Source organism: Oncorhynchus tshawytscha, linkage group LG30 (genome assembly GCF_018296145.1).
Source record: "Oncorhynchus tshawytscha isolate Ot180627B linkage group LG30, Otsh_v2.0, whole genome shotgun sequence".
NCBI lineage: Eukaryota > Metazoa > Chordata > Actinopteri > Salmoniformes > Salmonidae > Oncorhynchus > Oncorhynchus tshawytscha.
Window position 1 is genome coordinate 42,877,970 of NC_056458.1, and position 17,925 is coordinate 42,895,894.

The 17,925-nt window shown below is 46.8% G+C and overlaps 1 protein-coding gene across 1 annotated transcript in view; it reads left to right on the plus strand.

The window, feature by feature from the left end:
- Positions 1 to 17,925, plus strand: part of LOC112228282 (actin-binding LIM protein 3) — a 160,625-nt gene that overhangs the window by 106,285 nt on the left and 36,415 nt on the right. Inside the window, exons 7-12 of the mRNA XM_042309618.1 lie at positions 4,210 to 4,297; positions 9,443 to 9,501; positions 10,085 to 10,156; positions 13,949 to 14,104; positions 14,886 to 14,915; positions 16,031 to 16,166. Coding sequence (XP_042165552.1) covers positions 4,210 to 4,297; positions 9,443 to 9,501; positions 10,085 to 10,156; positions 13,949 to 14,104; positions 14,886 to 14,915; positions 16,031 to 16,166 — 541 coding nt within the window. The remainder of the gene's footprint in view (positions 1 to 4,209; positions 4,298 to 9,442; positions 9,502 to 10,084; positions 10,157 to 13,948; positions 14,105 to 14,885; positions 14,916 to 16,030; positions 16,167 to 17,925) is intronic.

Here is a 17,925-nt window from a genome sequence, read left to right on the forward strand (position 1 = left end):
TAGCTGTTTCACCCGTAGCTGTTTTACCTATAGCTGTTTCACCTGTAGCTGTTTCACCTATAGCTGTTTCACCTGTAGCTGTTTCACCTGTAGCTGTTGTAGCTATTTCACCTGTAGCTGTTTCACCTGTAGCTGTTTCACCTGTAGCTGTTTCACCTGTAGCTGTTTCACCTGTAGCTGTTTCATCTGTAGCTGTTGTAGCTGTTTCATCTGTAGCTGTTTCACATGTAGCTATTTCCCCTGTAGCTGTTTCACATGTAGCTGTTTCACCTGTAGCTGTTTCACCTATAGCTGTTTCACCTATAGCTGTTTCACCTGTAGCTGTTTCACATGTAGCTGTTTCACCTGTAGCTGTTTCACGTGTAGCTGTTTCACCTGTAGCTGTTGCACCTGTAGCTGTTGTAGCTGTTTCACCTGTAGCTGTTGCACCTGTAGCTGTTTCACCTGTAGCTGTTTCACCTGTAGCTGTTGTAGCTGTTTCACCTGTAGCTGTTTCACCTGTAGGTGTTGTAGCTGTTTCACCTGTAGCTGTTTCAGCTGTTTCACCTGTAGCTGTTTCACCTGTAGCTGTTTTACCTGTAGCTGTTTCACCTATAGCTGTTTCACCTGTAGCTGTTTCACCTGTAGCTGTTTCACCTGTAGCTGTTTCACCTGTAGCTGTTTTACCTGTAGCTGTTTCACCCGTAGCTGTTTTACCTATAGCTGTTTCACCTGTAGCTGTTGTAGCTGTTTCACCTGTAGCTGTTTCACCTGTAGCTGTTTCACCTATAGCTGTTTCACCTGTAGCTGTTGTAGCTGTTTCATCTGTAGCTGTTTCACATGTAGCTATTTCACCTGTAGCTGTTTCACCTGTAGCTGTTTCACCTGTAGCTGTTTCACCTGTAGCTGTTTCACCTGTAGCTGTAGCTGTTTCAGCTGTAGCTGTTTCACCTGTAGCTGTTTCACCTGTAGCTGTTTCACCTGTACCTGTTTCACCTGTAGCTGTTGTAGCTGTTTCATCTGTAGCTGTTGTAGCTGTTTCATCTGTAGCTGTTTCACATGTAGCTGTTTCACCTGTAGCTGTTTCACCTATAGCTGTTTCACCTGTAGCTATTTCACCTGTAGCTGTTTCATCTGTAGCTGTTGTAGCTGTTTCATCTGTAGCTGTTTCACATGTAGCTGTTTCACCTGTAGCTGTTTCACCTATAACTGTTTCACCTGTAGCTGTTTCACGTGTAGCTGTTTCACCTGTAGCTGTTGAAGCTGTAGCTGTTTTACCTATAGCTGTTCCACCTGTAGCTGTTTCACCAGTAGCTGTTTCACCTATAGCTGTTTCACCTGTAGCTGTTTCACCTGTAGCTGTTTTACCTATAGCTGTTTCACCTGTAGCTGTTTCACCTGTAGCTGTTTCACCTGTAGCTGTTTCACCTGTAGCTGTTTCACCTATAGCTGTTTCACCTGTAGCTGTTTCACCTGTAGCTGTTTTACCTGTAGCTGTTTCACCTGTAGCTGTTTTACCTGTAGCTGTTGTAGCTGTTTCACCTGTAGCTGTTTCACCTGTAGCTGTTTTACCTGTAGCTGTTTCACCTGTAGCTGTTTCATCTGTAGCTGTTTCACCTGTAGCTGTTGTAGCTGTTTCATCTGTAGCTGTTGTAGCTGTTTCACCTTTAGCTGTTTCACCTGTAGCTGTTGTAGCTGTTTCACCTGTAGCTGTTTCATCTGTAGCTGTTTCACCTGTAGCTGTTGTAGCTGTTTCATCTGTAGCTGTTGTAGCTGTTTCCTATGTAGCTGTTGTAGCTGTTTTACCTGTAGCTGTTTCACCTGTAGCTGTTTCACCTGTAGCTGTTTCACCTATAGCTGTTTCACCTGTAGCTGTTTCACCTGTAGCTGTTTCACCTGTAGCTATAATCGATTTTTTTCTGATGATTGATGTTATGAAACATATTTCTCTCACGCCTTGAATCCATCTAGAATCATTTCACTCCCTTAAGAGACGTGTGGACATGTGGATGCTGCTCATTTAGTCTTTTTCTCAACTGTACATCCTTCGGAAAAGAAAAGATACTATGTAGAACCTAAAAGGGTTCTTCGACTGTCCCCATAGGAGAACCCTTTGAAGAACCCTTTCTGGTTCAATGTAGAAGCCTTTTGGTTCCAAGTAGAACCATTTTGGGTTCAATGTAGAATCCTTTCCACAGAGGGTTCTACATGGAACCCAAAAGGGGTTGTCATTTCCTATGTCATTTTCTATGAGAAGGCTGTGAAATGTGAATCTGACAGCTTTACTGGAGTGTGTGTGTGTGTGTGCGTATGTGTGTGTGTGTGTTTTGTGTGGGGGGGGTGTTACATGTTGTGAAAGGCACAGCTGGGACACACATTGGCTCATTAAAACTGACTAAATCACTGAGTGATTATGAAAGGCGGAATTGAAAGAGAGCGGAATTGGAATGAGTGGCCTAATACTGGAATTGTATCTGAGTAGCAGCCATCACTTCTATCAGAGTAGCAGCCATCACTTGTATCTGAGTAGCAGCCATCAGTTGTATGTGAGTAGCAGCCATCACTTGTATGTGAGTAGCAGCCATCACTTGTATCTGAGTACCAGCCATCACTTGTATGTGAGTAGCAGCCATCACTTGTATGTGAGTAGCAGCCATCAGTTGTATGTGAGTAGCAGCCATCACTTGTATGTGAGTAGCAGCCATCACTTGTATCGGAGTAGCAGCCATCAGTTGTATCTGAGTAGCAGCCATCACTTGTATCTGAGTAGCAGCCATCAGTTGTATCTGAGTAGCAGCCATCAGTTGTATGTGAGTAGCAGCCATCACTTGTATGTGAGTAGCAGCCATCACTTGTATCGGAGTAGCAGCCATCAGTTGTATCTGAGTAGCAGCCATCATTTGTATCTGAGTAGCAGCCATCACTTGTATCTGAGTAGCAGCCATCACTTCTATCGGAGTAGCAGCCATCACTTGTATCTGAGTAGCAGCCATCACTTGTATGTGAGTAGCAGCCATCAGTTGTATGTGAGTAGCAGCCATCACTTGTATGTGAGTAGCAGCCATCACTTGTATGTGAGTAGCAGCCATCACTTGTATGTGAGTAGCAGCCATCACTTGTATCGGAGTAGCAGCCATCAGTTGTATCTGAGTAGCAGCCATCACTTGTATGTGAGTAGCAGCCATCAGTTGTATCTGAGTAGCAGCCATCACTTGTATCTGAGTAGCAGCCATCACTTGTATCTGAGTAGCAGCCATCACTTGTATGTGAGTAGCAGCCATCAGTTGTATGTGAGTAGCAGCCATCACTTGTATCTGAGTAGCAGCCATCACTTGTATCTGAGTAGCAGCCATCACTTGTATCTGAGTAGCAGCCATCACTTGTATCTGGGTAGCAGCCATCACTTGTATCTGGGTAGCAGCCATCACTTGTATCTGTGTAGCAGCCATCACTTGTATCTGAGTAGCAGCCATCACTTGTATCTGAGTAGCAGCCATCACTTGTATCTGAGTAGCAGCCATCAGTTGTATGTGAGTAGCAGCCATCACTTGTATCTGAGTTTACTTCTCTCTCTATCTCGCCATACCTCCCTCTCTCCCTCACTTCCTCTCTCTCTCTCCCTCCCCCCTCCCCTTCCCCTCTCTCTCTCTCTCTCTCTCTCTCTCTCTCTTTCCTTCTCTCTCTCTCTCTCTATCTCACCATACCTCCCTCTCTCCCTCACTTCCTCTCTCTCTCTCCCTCCCTCCCCTCCCCTCCCCTTCCTCTCTCTCTCTCTCTCTCTCTCTCTCTCTCTCTTTCTCTTTCTTCTCTCTCTCTCTCTCTCTCTCTTTCCTTCTCTCTCGCTCTATCTCGCCATACCTCCCTCTCCCTCACTTCCTCTCTCTCTCTCCCTCCCTCCCCTCCCCTCCCCTTCCTTCCTCTCTCTCTCTCTCTCTCTCTCTCTCTCTCATCTCTCTCTTTCTCTTTCCTTCTCTCTCTCTCTATCTCGCCATACCTCCCTCTCTCCCTCACTTCCTCTCTCTCTCTCCCTCCCCCCCTCCCTCTCTCTCTCTCTCTTTCTCTTTCCTTCTCTCTCTCTCTCTCTATCTCGCCATACCTCCCTCTCTCCCCCACCCTCGTTACCTCTCTCTCTCTCTCCCCCCCCTCTCTCTTTCTCTTTCCTTCTCTCTCTATCTCACCATACCTCCCTTTCTCCCCCACCCTCGTTACCTCTCTCTCTCTGACTCTCAGGCAGGGGGAAAGCACTACCACCCCACCTGTGCCCGTTGTGCCCGCTGTCTCATGATATTTACAGAAGGAGAGGAGATGTACCTGACAGGTGAGTAAGGATCTCTTCCTGTTGATGATAACACCATCATTAAATAATTAGTCATATACTAATTATATAAGTATTTTAATAATTATATTTTCGATGTATTGTATCATTTACTTTGACCCACAATGCACTTCGATGGTAAGTCCTATTCGCTTATGCAGTCATACGGTGGTAATTTGCTCTTGGTGACATTGGTCCAATGCGATTGATCGCTAATGAATTAGCAGTGGGGGATGCCCAACCACCATGTACTTCCAGAAGTCAGTATTGGATGACCAGGACAGACTCCTCAGAGGGAGGTTCAGACTACTGCTCAGCAGGGCCCTGGCCTGTCATTACATTGAATTATGGCAGTTCTATAAACAGTCTCCCACCATTATTGATCACAGCTGTACTGTACATCATTGAATAGACTGGCCTTAACTGTCTATTCTACAGAGCCTCTGATGGCCACTCAATATAGCTGTGAAGAAGTGGTCTGCTTGCTTCTCATCACCGATCAGCTCCATCAAATGGCACCCTAGTCCCTATATAGTGCACTACTTTGGCCTGGAGCTCTATGGCACCCTAATCCCTATATAGTGTACTACTTTGACCAGGGATCTATGGCACCCTAATCCCTATATAGTGCACTACTTTGACCAGAGCTCTATGGCACCCTAATCCCTATATAGTGCACTACTTTGACCAGAGGTCTATTGCACCCTAATCCCTATATAGTGCACTACTATTGACCAGAGACCTATGGTCAAAAGTAGTGCACTATGTAGGGCATAGGAACACAGTGACAGGGACACTTACAGGGTTCAGACAATGCTAAACCATTCTACTCCACATCATCAACATGCTACTCCACATCATCAACATGCTACTCCACATCATTAACATGCTACTTCACATCATTAACATGCTACTCCCCATCATTAACATGCTACTCCACATAATCAACATGCTACTCCACATCATCAACATGCTACTCCACATCATCAACATGCTACTCCATATCATTAACATGCTACTCCACATCATCAACATGCTACTCCACATCATCAACATGCTACTCCCCATAATCAACATGCTACTCCACATCATCAACATGCTACTCCACATCATCAACATGCTACTCCACATCATCAACATGCTACTCCACATCATCAACATGCTACTCCACATCATTAACATGCTACTCCACATCATCAACATGCTACTCCACATCATCAACATGCTACTCCACATCATTAACATGCAACATGTTAACATTCTACTCCACATCATCAACATGCTACTCCACATCATCAACATGCTTCTCCACATCATCAACATGCTACTCCACATCATCAACATGCTACTCCACATCATTAACATGCTACTCCACATCATCAACATGCTACTCCACATCATCAACATGCTACTCCACATCATTAACATGCTACTCCACATGTTAACATTCTACTCCACATCATCAACATGCTACTCCACATCATCAACATGCTACTCCACATCATCAACATGCTACTCCACATCATTAACATCTCCACATCATCATCATGCTACTCCCTATCATCAACATGCTACTCCCCATCATTAACATGCTACTCCACATCATCAACATACTACTCCACATCATCAACATGCTCCACATCATCAACATGCTATCCACATCATCAACATGCTACTCCACATCATTAACATGCTACTCCACATCATTAACATGCTACTCATCATCAACATGCTACTCCATATCATCATCATGCTACTCCACATCATCAACATGCTACTCCATATCATCATCATGCTACTCCACATCATCAACATGCTACTCCCCATCATTAACATGCTACTCCCCATCATTAACATGCTACTCCACATAATCAACATGCTACTCCACATCATCAACATGCTACTCCCCATCATTAACACGCTACTCCACATAATCAACATGCTACTCCACATCATTAACATGCTACTCCATATCATCATCATGCTACTCCACATCATCAACATGCTACTCCCCATCATTAACACGCTACTCCACATCATCCACAGGGGGCGACTCAATTTTAGGGAGGTGTTCTTAATGTTTGCTGTGCTCAGTGTACATATTGGATATAATGTGTCGTATTATACAGGAAGCATTTGAAAAAGAGCTCTAGGTCTCAATATGTCTTCAATATGTCTAAATATTAAATCAATTTTACTCTCTAACACTCAACATTAGCAGCATGTTATAGCATAGGAGCACACAGCCCCCAAGGTTAATTTATGGGGGGGACCTCAAGGAGGGCTGAGTGATCGGTGCTCTAGGGAGCCACTCAATTACCAGCCACGTAACAAAGGCCAGTGAATCAATCCAACACGCTGCATGGCTGGGATGAGAAGTGGCATGTTGTTAAAAGTAGAGATCCTACAGAGCTTTTGTTCTGATTTATTTCTGCCTAGGCTACCTCACAGGTTCTGTTATAGGCTACCTCCCAGGTTCTATTATAGGTTATCTCCCAGGTTCTGTTATAGGCTACCTCCCAGGTTCTGTTATAGGCTACCTCCCAGGCTCTATTATAGGCTACCTCCCAGGTTCTGTTATAGGCTACCTCCCAGGCTCTGTTATAGGCTACCTCCCAGGTTCTATTATAGGCTACCACCCAGGCTCTGTTATAGGCTACCTCCCAGGTTCTGTTATAGGCTACCTCCCAGGCTCTGTTATAGGCTACCTCGCAGGCTCTGTTATAGGCTACCTCCCAGGGTCTGTTATAGGCTATCTCCCAGGGTCTGTTATAGGCTACCTCCCAGGGTCTGTTATAGGCTACCTCCCAGGTTCTGTTATAGGTTACCTCCCAGGCTCTGTTATAGGCTACCTCCCAGGTTCTATTATAGGCTACCTCCTAGGTTCTATTATAGGCTACCTCCCAGGGTATGTTATAGGCTACCTCCCAGGGTCTGTTATAGGCTACCTCCTAGGTTCTGTTATAGGTTACCTCCCAGGCTCTGTTATAGGCTACCTCCCAGGTTCTATTATAGGTTACCTCCCAGGCTCTGTTATAGGCTACCTCCCAGGTTCTATTATAGGCTACCACCCAGGCTCTGTTATAGGCTACCTCCCAGGTTCTGTTATAGGCTACCTCCCAGGCTCTGTTATAGGCTACAGGCTCTGTTATAGGCTACCTCCCAGGGTCTGTTATAGGTTCTCCCAGGGTCTGTTATAGGCTACCTCCCAGGGTCTGTTATAGGCTACCTCCCAGGTTCTGTTATAGGTTACCTCCCAGGCTCTGTTATAGGCTACCTCCCAGGTTCTATTATAGGCTACCTCCTAGGTTCTATTATAGGTTACCTCCCAGGGTATGTTATAGGCTACCTCCCAGGGTCTGTTATAGGCTACCTCCTAGGTTCTGTTATAGGTTACCTCCCAGGCTCTGTTATAGGCTACCTCCCAGGTTCTATTATAGGTTACCTCCCAGGCTCTGTTATAGGCTACCTCCCAGGTTCTATTACATTCTACCTCCCAGGTTCTATTATAGGCTACCTCCCAGGCTCTGTTATAGGCTACCTCCCAGGTTCTATTACATTCTACCTCCCAGGTTCTATTATAGGCTACCTCCCAGGTTCTGTTATAGGTTACCTCCCAGGCTCTGTAATAGGCTACCTCTCAGGGTCTGTTATAGGCTACCTCCCAGGGTCTGTTATAGGTTACCTCCCAGGCTCTGTAATAGGCTACCTCCCAGGTTCTGTTATAGGTTACCTCCCAGGCTCTGTAATAGGCTACCTCCCAGGTTCTGTTATAGGCTACCTCCCAGGTTCTGTTATAGGCTACCTCCCAGGTTCTGTTATAGGCTACCTCCCAGCCTCTGTTATAGGCTACCTCCCAGGTTCTATTACATTCTACCTCCCAGGTTCTATTATAGGCTACCTCCCAGGCTCTGTTATAGGCTACCTCCCAGGTTCTTATAGGCTACCTCCCAGGCTCTGTTATAGGCTACCTCCCAGGCTCTTATAGGCTATGGTTGGAACATGGTATCCAGGCAGTATCTCAGACAGATCAGATGTTTATTTATTTATTAGGATCCCAATTAGCCGAGGCAAATGACGACAGCTAGTCTTTACTTGGGTCCGACACGTAATGAAAAGACATTACAGACAAAATACTTTACAATTTACACACTTTTAAAAAGATAGACTGTACAACGTACAGTACAGTTGTGTATCACCCTACAGCCTGGGGAACCTGCAGGATGTATGATATGCAGGCTGTTGCTGCTTCTCTGTCATTATCATTATCTGTTACTATGCGCTGAAGAGCACTGAGGAGCGCTATGGAGCACTATGGAGCGCTGAGGAGTGCTGAGGAGCGCTGTGGAGCGCTGTGGAGCGCTGTGGAGCACTGTAGAGCACTGTGGAGCACTGAGGAACACTGAGAAGCACTGTGGAGTACTGAGGAGTGCTGAGGAGTACTGAGGAGCACTGAGGAGTACTGTGGAGCACTGAGGAGCACTGAGGAGTACTGAGGAGCACTGAGGAGCACTGTGGAGCACTGAGGAGCACTGAGGAGTACTGAGGAGCACTGAGGAGTACTGAGGAGTACTGAGGAGCGCTGAGGAGTACTGAGGAGCACTGAGGAGCAGCATGACATTAGTGGTTTAGTGTTTCCACCCCTACCAGGAGAAATAGAATCACCTTTCTTTTAATCTCCCTGTGTGTGTGTGTGTGTGTGTGTGTGTGTGTGTGTGTGTGTGTGTGTGTGTGTGTGTGTGTGTGTGTGTGTGTGTGTGTGTGTGTGTGTGTGCGTGCGAGTGCGAGGGAGGGAGGGAGGGAGGGAGGGAGGGAGGGAGGGAGGGAGGGAGGGAGGGAGGAAGCTGGACAGACAGACAGACTCCAAGCCTCTCAGATATAACACTTACTCTGTCATCTTAGATGTATGGCTGTTGTTGAGAAGTGCTGATCTACAGACACATGCGTTTGATTGTTGTGTGCTAAGAAGTTACTGAAGCGCAGTAGAAACACTGAGAAATGTGGCCTTCCTCTCCTTTTGCCGATAATAAACAGCACCCCAGTGGTTTTACAGTATTGTGACTGTAGTAGCCATCCTGTAGAGAGGAATGAATGTCAAGTTCTTTTTGAAAAACAGTATGTTTGACTGTGGGTGTGTCTTTGCAACAGGTTGCGAGGTGTGGCATCCTGTGTGTAAACAAGCAGCTCGATTGGAGAAGAAACTCAGAGTGAGTTTTTTTTATTTTTTATAAAAATAATAATAATTGAACTTTTATTTAACTAGGTAAGTCAGTTAAGAACAAATTTGTATTTACAATGACGGCCTACACCGGATGACGCTGGGCCAATTGTGCACGGCCCTATGGGACTCCCAATCACGGCCGGTTGTGATACAGCCTGGATTCGAACCAGGGTGTCTGTAGTGACGCCTCCTGCACTGAGATGCAGTGCTATTGCATTTCCCAGACTGTTACAACACCTTGACCTGGTCAACCATAGAGCCCCACCGGTACTACACTACTATGTCCTCCTAGAAACTCCTCCAGTTTAGTCTCTACTCAATCCCTCTTCTTCCTGTTGTTGTGTGTTGAAGTATTGGAGTATGATAGAGCAGAGTCGCTGTAGGGAGAGGATCTGAGGTAATGCTGGGGTGTTGTTGATCCAAGTTATCCTCTGTCAGTGTTTTGTCTCCCTTAGCCGAAGTCTGATCTCTGCAGGCTCACTCTGACACTTGTGTGTGTGTGCGTGCGTGCGTGCATGCGTGTGTGTGTGTGTGCTTGCTTGCGTGCGTGTGTGTGCGTGTTCCCACAGTTCAGACGTACCTCGGAGGCCTCCGTATCTCCCCCTGGGTCCAGCATCGGCTCCCCGAGCCGCATCATCTGTGTGAGTAGTCTGTCGCCAAGGCATCGCCATGGTTATTTGATTACACGTACGCCTTCTGTTGGCTGCCAGCCTGTCTTAGAGGCGGAGCCCTCTTTACAGGATCTGAGCCAGCTGTCATTCACATGGGTCGACAGACCACCATGTGCAGTTGTCTGTGGCTTCAGGTGATTCTATGTGTTTTTGGGGGGAAAACACTGTTTGTTATATCCTGTGTGGTATTGATGTATGTTAAAGGAGGTCACATCATTTCTCCATTGTTGACAGTTGCTCTGTGAAGTTGACATTCCGGAAGGTATACTTATGCCAGCAGAATATGTATCATTCCGGAAGGTATACTTATGCCAGCAGAATATGTAACATTCCGGAAGGTATACTTATGCCAGCAGAATATGTAACATTCCGGAAGGTATACTTATGCCAGCAGAGTATGTATCATTCCGGAAGGTATACTTATGCCAGCAGAATATGTAACATTCCGGAAGGTATACTTATGCCAGCAGAGTATGTATCATTCCGGAAGGTATACTTATGCCAGCAGAGTATGTATCATTCCGGAAGGTATACTTATGCCAGCAGAGTATGTATCATTCCGGAAGGTATACTTATGCCAGCAGAGTATGTATCATTCCGGAAGGTATACTTATGCCAGCAGAGTATGTATCATTCCGGAAGGTATACTTATGCCAGCAGAGTATGTATCATTCCGGAAGGTATACTTATGCCAGCAGAGTATGTGAGCGGAGTTGAGCTGTAGGAAATTCTGCTCATCGCTCATGGAGCCGTGCTTGCGCTTCACGTCTTTTCCAACAGCTCCATTAAAAACCTCTCTGCGCTTCACGTCTTTTCCAACAGCTCCATTAAAAACCTCTCTGCGCTTCACAGAAAAAAAAGCTACCGCTCCAAAATTCGCTCCATCAATTAAAATCACAATTTAACCAACACCAAACTATTTTTCTTGACTTCCTGGACCTACCCTTTGGTTTTGAAGCATTGTAAACATGAAAAGGTAAATGTAAGAAGCGCTCATCATTTCAAATAGGCTACATGTCATATTAAACAGCATATATATAGGTCAGGAGCCAGACAGGAAGCCAGACAGGGAGCCAGACAGGAAGCCAGACAGGGAGCCAGACAGGGAGCCAGACAGGGAGCCAGACAGGGAGCCAGACAGGGAGCCAGACAGGAAGCCAGACAGGAAGCCAGACAGGGAGCCAGACAGGGAGCCAGACAGGGAGCCAGACAGGGAGCCAGACAGGGAGCCAGACAGGGAGCCAGACAGGGAGCCAGACAGGGAGCCAGACAGGGAGCCAGACAGGGAGCCTAAGAAAGAACGAAAATGAATTCTTTGGGCTATATTATTTCAATTATTATCAAGGCTATAGCCTACAAATAAATCCATTGTGAAGCATTTATGAGTTACACACAATAGGCTGGTAGTGACATCAAGAGCTCAGCATTTAAATCAAATCAAATGTTATTTGTCACATCTGCTGAATACAACAGGTGTAGCCCTTACCGTGAAATTATTACTTACAAGCCCTTAACCAACAATGCAGTTCAAGAAATAGAGTTAAGAAAAAATAAATAAAAATAAACTAAAGTAAAAAAAATCGAATTAAAAGTAACACAATAACAAACAAAAAAAACGAGGCTATATACAAGGGTACCGGTACCAAGTCAATGTGCTGGGGTACAGGTTAGTCGAGGTCATTTGTACATGTAGGTCAGGGTAAAGTGACTATGCATAGATAATAAACAGCGAGTAGCAGCAGTGTTAAAACAAAGGGGGATAGGGGGCGGTGTCAATGTAAATTGTCCGGGTGGACATTTGATTAATTGTTCAGCAGTCTTATGGCGTGGGGGTAGAAGCTGTTAAGGAGCATTTTGGTCCTAGACATGGTGCTCTGGTACCGCTTGCCGTGCGGTAGCAGAGAGAACAGTCTATGACTAGGGTGACTGTAGTCTTTTACCATTTTTAGGGCCTTCCTCTGACACCGCCTGGTATAGAGGTCCTGGATGGCTGGAAGCTTGGCCCCAGTGATGTGCTGGGCCGTACGCACTACCCTCTGTAGCGCCTTATGGTTAGATACTGAGCAGTTGCCATACCAGGCAGTGAAGCACCACACAGCCAGGTCTTTGACCTCCTCTCTATAGGCTGTCCCATCATTTTGTTGTGTCGTCAGCAAACTTAATGATGGTGTTGGAGTCATGCCTGGCCATACAGTTGTGGGTGAACAGGGAGTACAGGAGGGGACTGAGCACGCACCACAGAGGGGCCCCAGTGTTGAGGATCAGCGTGGCGGATGTGTCGTTACCTACCCTTACCACCTGGGGGCGGCCCGTCAGGAAGTCCAGGATCCAGTTGCAGAGGGAGATGTTTAGTCCCAGGCTCCTTAGCTTATTGATGAGCTTTGAGGGAACTATGGTGTTGAACGCTGAGCTGTAGTCAATTAATGACTTTCTCACATAGGTGTTCCTTTTGTCCAGGTGGGAAAGGGCAGTGTGGAGTGCGATTGAGATTGCGTCATCTGTGGATCTGTATGCGAATTGGAATGGGTCTAGTGTTTCTGGGATGATGGTGTTCATGTGAGCCATGACCAGCCGTTCAAAGCACTCCATGGCTACCGAAGTGAGTGCTACGGGGCTGTAGTCATTTAGGCAGGTTACCTTCGCTTTCTTGGGCACAGGGACTATGGTGGTCTGCTTGAAATGTGTTATAGCAAATAGACACACACCCCTACCCCGCGTTTTACCAGACAAAGTAGCTGTTCTGTCTTACCGATGCAATGAAAACCCAGCCAGCTCTATATTATCTGTGTCGTCGTTCAGCCACGACTCTGTGAATCATAAGATATTACAGTTTTTAATGTCCCGTTTGTAGGATAGTTTTGAACGGAGCTCAACCAGTTTATTCTCCAGTGATTGCACATTGGACAATAGAACGGATGGTGGAGGCGGTTTTACCCACTCGCCGACAAATTCTCACAAGGCACTCCGACCTCCGCCCCTCGTGTCTCTGTATTTTATTCACGTAAATGACAGGGATTTGGGCCTGGTCTCGGGGAAGCAGTATATCCTTCGCGTCGGACTCATTAAAGAAAAAATCTTCATCCAGTTCGAGGTGAGTAATCTCTCTTGCTCTTGGTCGTCATCTTTGTACGTCACCTTGATTTAGTACCTGTGTGTTTTATCAGTTTCTTTATGGAAATATTTAGTGAACTCCATGACAGTATCTAATGCAAGGGGTTATGGCAGTACGCAAGTAGACTACAAATGCATGCTGGGCCGGGCATGCCCTGAGCTTGTGAAATGAGCACTACTGGAGCGAAATTGGAATCTATGAGAAGGTCGATGCTTCAGCCTTTGGGAATCTCGCTTCGTGCTCCAGTCAAATTGGGAATGCTCCGCTCCAGCTCCGCCCCTCGTTCCGCTCTGCTCAAATACTCTGTATGCCACTAAAGAGGAAAACTACTATGGTAAACAACTTGTTCAGATATTATGCTGTTGTTGAGTGTGGTTTGGACCAAAGTCCTGGGAGAGCTGTGGCCACTCTCCAGCGATCTCTCTTCCATAGGGTTTGGCTTTGTTTGTTTCTGGGATGTCTCTGCGGTCAGTGTGTGTGGGTGTGTGTTTTCTCTGTCTTACCCAGGGTGCCATCAGCAGCTTGCAGCTGACCCTGATCCGGTCTCCCCTCCGGATCTCTCAGTCTGTCAACGCAAGCTTCGTCCTGTCTGTCTGTCTGTCTTACACCTGCTTCTCCATGTTCTGTCTCGTTCTGTGTCCTCTCTACAGGCCAAAGTGGAAAACCAGGTCCTAAGTTACAAAGATCTGGCCGCACTGCCTAAGATTAAAGCTATTTGTGACGTGCAGCGGCCCGATCTCATTCCCTGTGAGTCTTATCACAGATACTCCTCTGATGACAGACTAGAACGCTACAGCTATGGGGAGGTACTGATACGCTAGTGCTACTCTAGTTGACCTCTGTGTGTGCTTATGTACGTGTGTGTGCGTGATGCCCACTGCCCTGTGCCCTTGTGCCCTCTTCTCTCTGTGTCCTCCTCTCCCTGTGTCCTCCTCTTTCTGTGTCCTCCTCTTTCTGTGTCCTCCTCTTTCTGTGCTCCTGTGCCCTCTTCTCTCTGTGTCCTCCTCTCTCTGTGTCCTCCTCTCCCTGTGTCCTCCTCTCCCTGTGTCCTCCTCTTTCTGTGCCCCTGTGCCTGCTGTCTCTGTGTCTCCCTGTTGCTCCATCCCCCAGCTTCCCTCTTTAACCCCTGTGTGTGTGTGGTTGTAGCGTGGTCACAAAACCATGTTAAAACATCACTACATCCTCGTGAGCCTCCTGCTCTGGCCACAGATTTGAATTGATCAGACTTCGAGAGAGACACTCGCTGAACAATGTCAATTACACGCTTCATACTTTCGCGCCGTGGCCTTTGTAACTGAATGTACTATTTATTGAGATTATTTTACATTGGTAAACCAAAGCCGCAAACAAAATGGATTCTTCATGTTTACTCTGAGGGTTTCTATGTACTATGTAACCCTATTAAAAACGGCATTGCAAAAAGGACTTTAAGTCATATTATTCATGGTTTAGTAAGCTCACGGATACCATTTGATCTATCCTATGTTTGGCTCTGAATAGCATTCTGCTAAGTCATTCTGGAGAGCATGGTGCTATTGACTGACTGATTCCACTGCTCTCTCTTCACTCCTCTCCTGTCCTCTACAGTCTCTGGGAACTCTCTCTCCAAACTCTCAGGTAATTACATTCCATGCACTACTGCACTGAATCACTTGACAGGGAGGGGATGGCTGAACGGGAATGAGAGGGTGTATGTGGGATATACTGTTGGGTCCATGTGATGACGGTAGCCGTAGAAGAGGCACAGAGCTCTCAACTGACTTGATTAAATAACTATTAGATGAAAGAATGTACACAAGTAAACAATGTGGTGTTAGCAAGGGTGACAGACAGACAGACAGACAGACAGACAGACAGACAGACAGACAGACAGACAGACAGACAGACAGACAGACAGACAGACAGACAGACAGACAGACAGACAGACAGACAGACAGACAGACAGACAGACAGACAGACAGACAGCCCAGACAGACAGACAGACAGACAAAGCCCTACAGACAGACAGACAAAGCCCTACAGACAGACAGACAGACAGACAGACAGACAGACAGACAGACAGACAGACAGACAGACAGACAGACAGACTGAGCCCTGCAGACAGACAGATAGACTGAGATCTGCAGACAGACAGATAGACTGAGCCCTGCAGACAGACAGATAGATTGAGCCCTGCAGATAGACAGATAGACTGAGCCCTGCAGACAGACAGAGCCCTGCAGACAGACAGATAGACAGAGCCCTGCAGACAGACAGATAAACTGAGCCCTGCAGACAGACAGATAGACTGAGCCCTGCAGACAGACAGACAGACTGAGCCCTGCAGACAGACAGACAGACAGACAGACAGACAGACAGACAGACAGACAGACAGACAGACAGACAGACAGACAGACAGACAGACAGACAGACAGACAGACTGAGCCCTGCAGACAGACAGACAGACAGACAGACAGACAGACAGACAGACAGACAGACAGACAGACAGACAGACAGACAGACAGACAGACAGACAGACAGACAGAGCCCTGCAGACAGACAGACAGACAGACAGAGCCCTGCAGACAGACAGACAGACAGACAGACAGACAGACAGACAGACAGACAGACAGACAGACAGACAGACAGACAGAGCCCTGCAGACAGACAGACAGAGCACAGCAGACAGACAGACAGACAGAGCCCTGCAGACAGACTGACAGACACTGACCTGTGACTCCTGTGCTTCCCAGGACGTCTATGACAGGGTGGAGCTGAGACAAAGGCGCTCCTCCAGCCCAGGCTTCAATGACTCTCCCACCTACAGCCGCCAGGGCATGTCTCCCACCGTGTCCACTTCCTGCTCGCCACAGCACCGCTTCCGCCCCGGTGAGTGTCTCTCAATGGAACATGACCGCGTCACTCTGCGTTACACATGGGCACGAGAAACTCCTCCTTGAAAAGAAATGTTCGAGATTAAATATCATCAATAATTTTGCCTTCAAATGTCAACAAGAAAACAATTCTAGATCGATACTGAGTTTGATCAGGTTGGAAGGCGTTGGGAGTGATTTATCCCTATGCCCTGTGTGTATATCCTATAGATGACTGGAACAACATTAGTTCCTATAGATGACTGGAACAACATTAGTTCCTATAGATGACTGGAACAACATTAGTTCCTATAGGTGACTGGAACAACATTAGTTCCTATAGTTGACTGGAACAACATTAGTTCCTATAGTTGACTGGAACAACATTAGTTCCTATAGTTGACTGGAACAACATTAGTTCCTATAGGTGACTGGAACAACATTAGTTCCTGTAGGTGACTGGAACAACATTAGTGCCTATATGTGACTGGAACAACATTAGCTCCACATTAACACACTCAGGCTTGGGAGCCACTCATGCACCCACATTACCATCCCCTCCAGTACTGCCAAACAGTCACACCCCTGCCTCCGCTTCTCCAGACTCCTCTTAGAGTCTGATAATACTGTATTACCTGAAGTATATGTGGTGGGGATAGTGGTGATGATGGTAGTGAATGTGGTGATGGTGATAGTGGTGGTGGTAAATCAAATTTCAAATCATATTTATTCATAAAGCCCTTCTTACATCAGCTGATATCTCAAAGTGCTGTACAGAAACCCAGCCTAAAACCCCAAACAGCAAGAAATGCAGGTGTAGAAGCACGGTGGCTTGGAAAAACTCCCTAGAAAGGCCAAAACCTAGGAAGAAACCTAGAGAGGAACCAGGCTATGTGGGGTGGCCAGTCCTCTTCTGGCTGTGCCGGGTGGAGATTATAACAGAACATGGCCAAGATGTTCAAATGTTCATAAATGACCAGCATGGTCCAATAATAATAAGGCAGAACAGTTGAAACTGGAGCAGCAGCACGGCCAGGTGGACTGGGGACAGCAAGGAGTCATCATGTCAGGTAGTCCTGAGGCATGGTCCTAGGGCTCAGGTCCTCCGAGAGAGAGAAAGAAAGAGAGAAAGAGAGAATTAGAGAGAGCACACTTAAATTCACACAGGACACCGAATAGGACAGGAGAAGTACTCCAGATATAACAAACTGACCCTAGCCCCCCGACACATAAACTACTGCAGCATAAATACTGGAGGCTGAGACAGGAGGGGTCAGGAGACACTGTGGCCCCACCCGAGGACACCCCCGGACAGGGCCAAACAGGAAGGATATAACCCCACCCACTTTGCCAAAGCACAGCCCCCACACCACTAGAGGGATATCTTCAACCACCAACTTACCATCCTGAGACAAGGCTGAGTATAGCCCACAAAGATCTCCGCCATGGCACAACCCAAGGGGGGGCGCCAACCCAGACAGGATGATCACATCAGTGACTCAACTCACTCAGGTGACGCAACCCTCCCAGGGACGGTATGAGAGAGCCCCAGTAAGCCAGTGACTCAGCCCCTGTAATAGGGTTAGAGGCAGAGAATCCCAGTGGAAAGAGGGGAACCGGCCAGGCAGAGACAGCAAGGGCGGTTCGTTGCAGTTGATTTACAGTTGATTTGTCAGAGGACAAACCATTCACAGAGACAAACTGATATCTTTCCGACAGATAAGATCTAAACCAGGCAGTGATGTTGATGGTGGTGGTGATGATGGTGGTGGTGA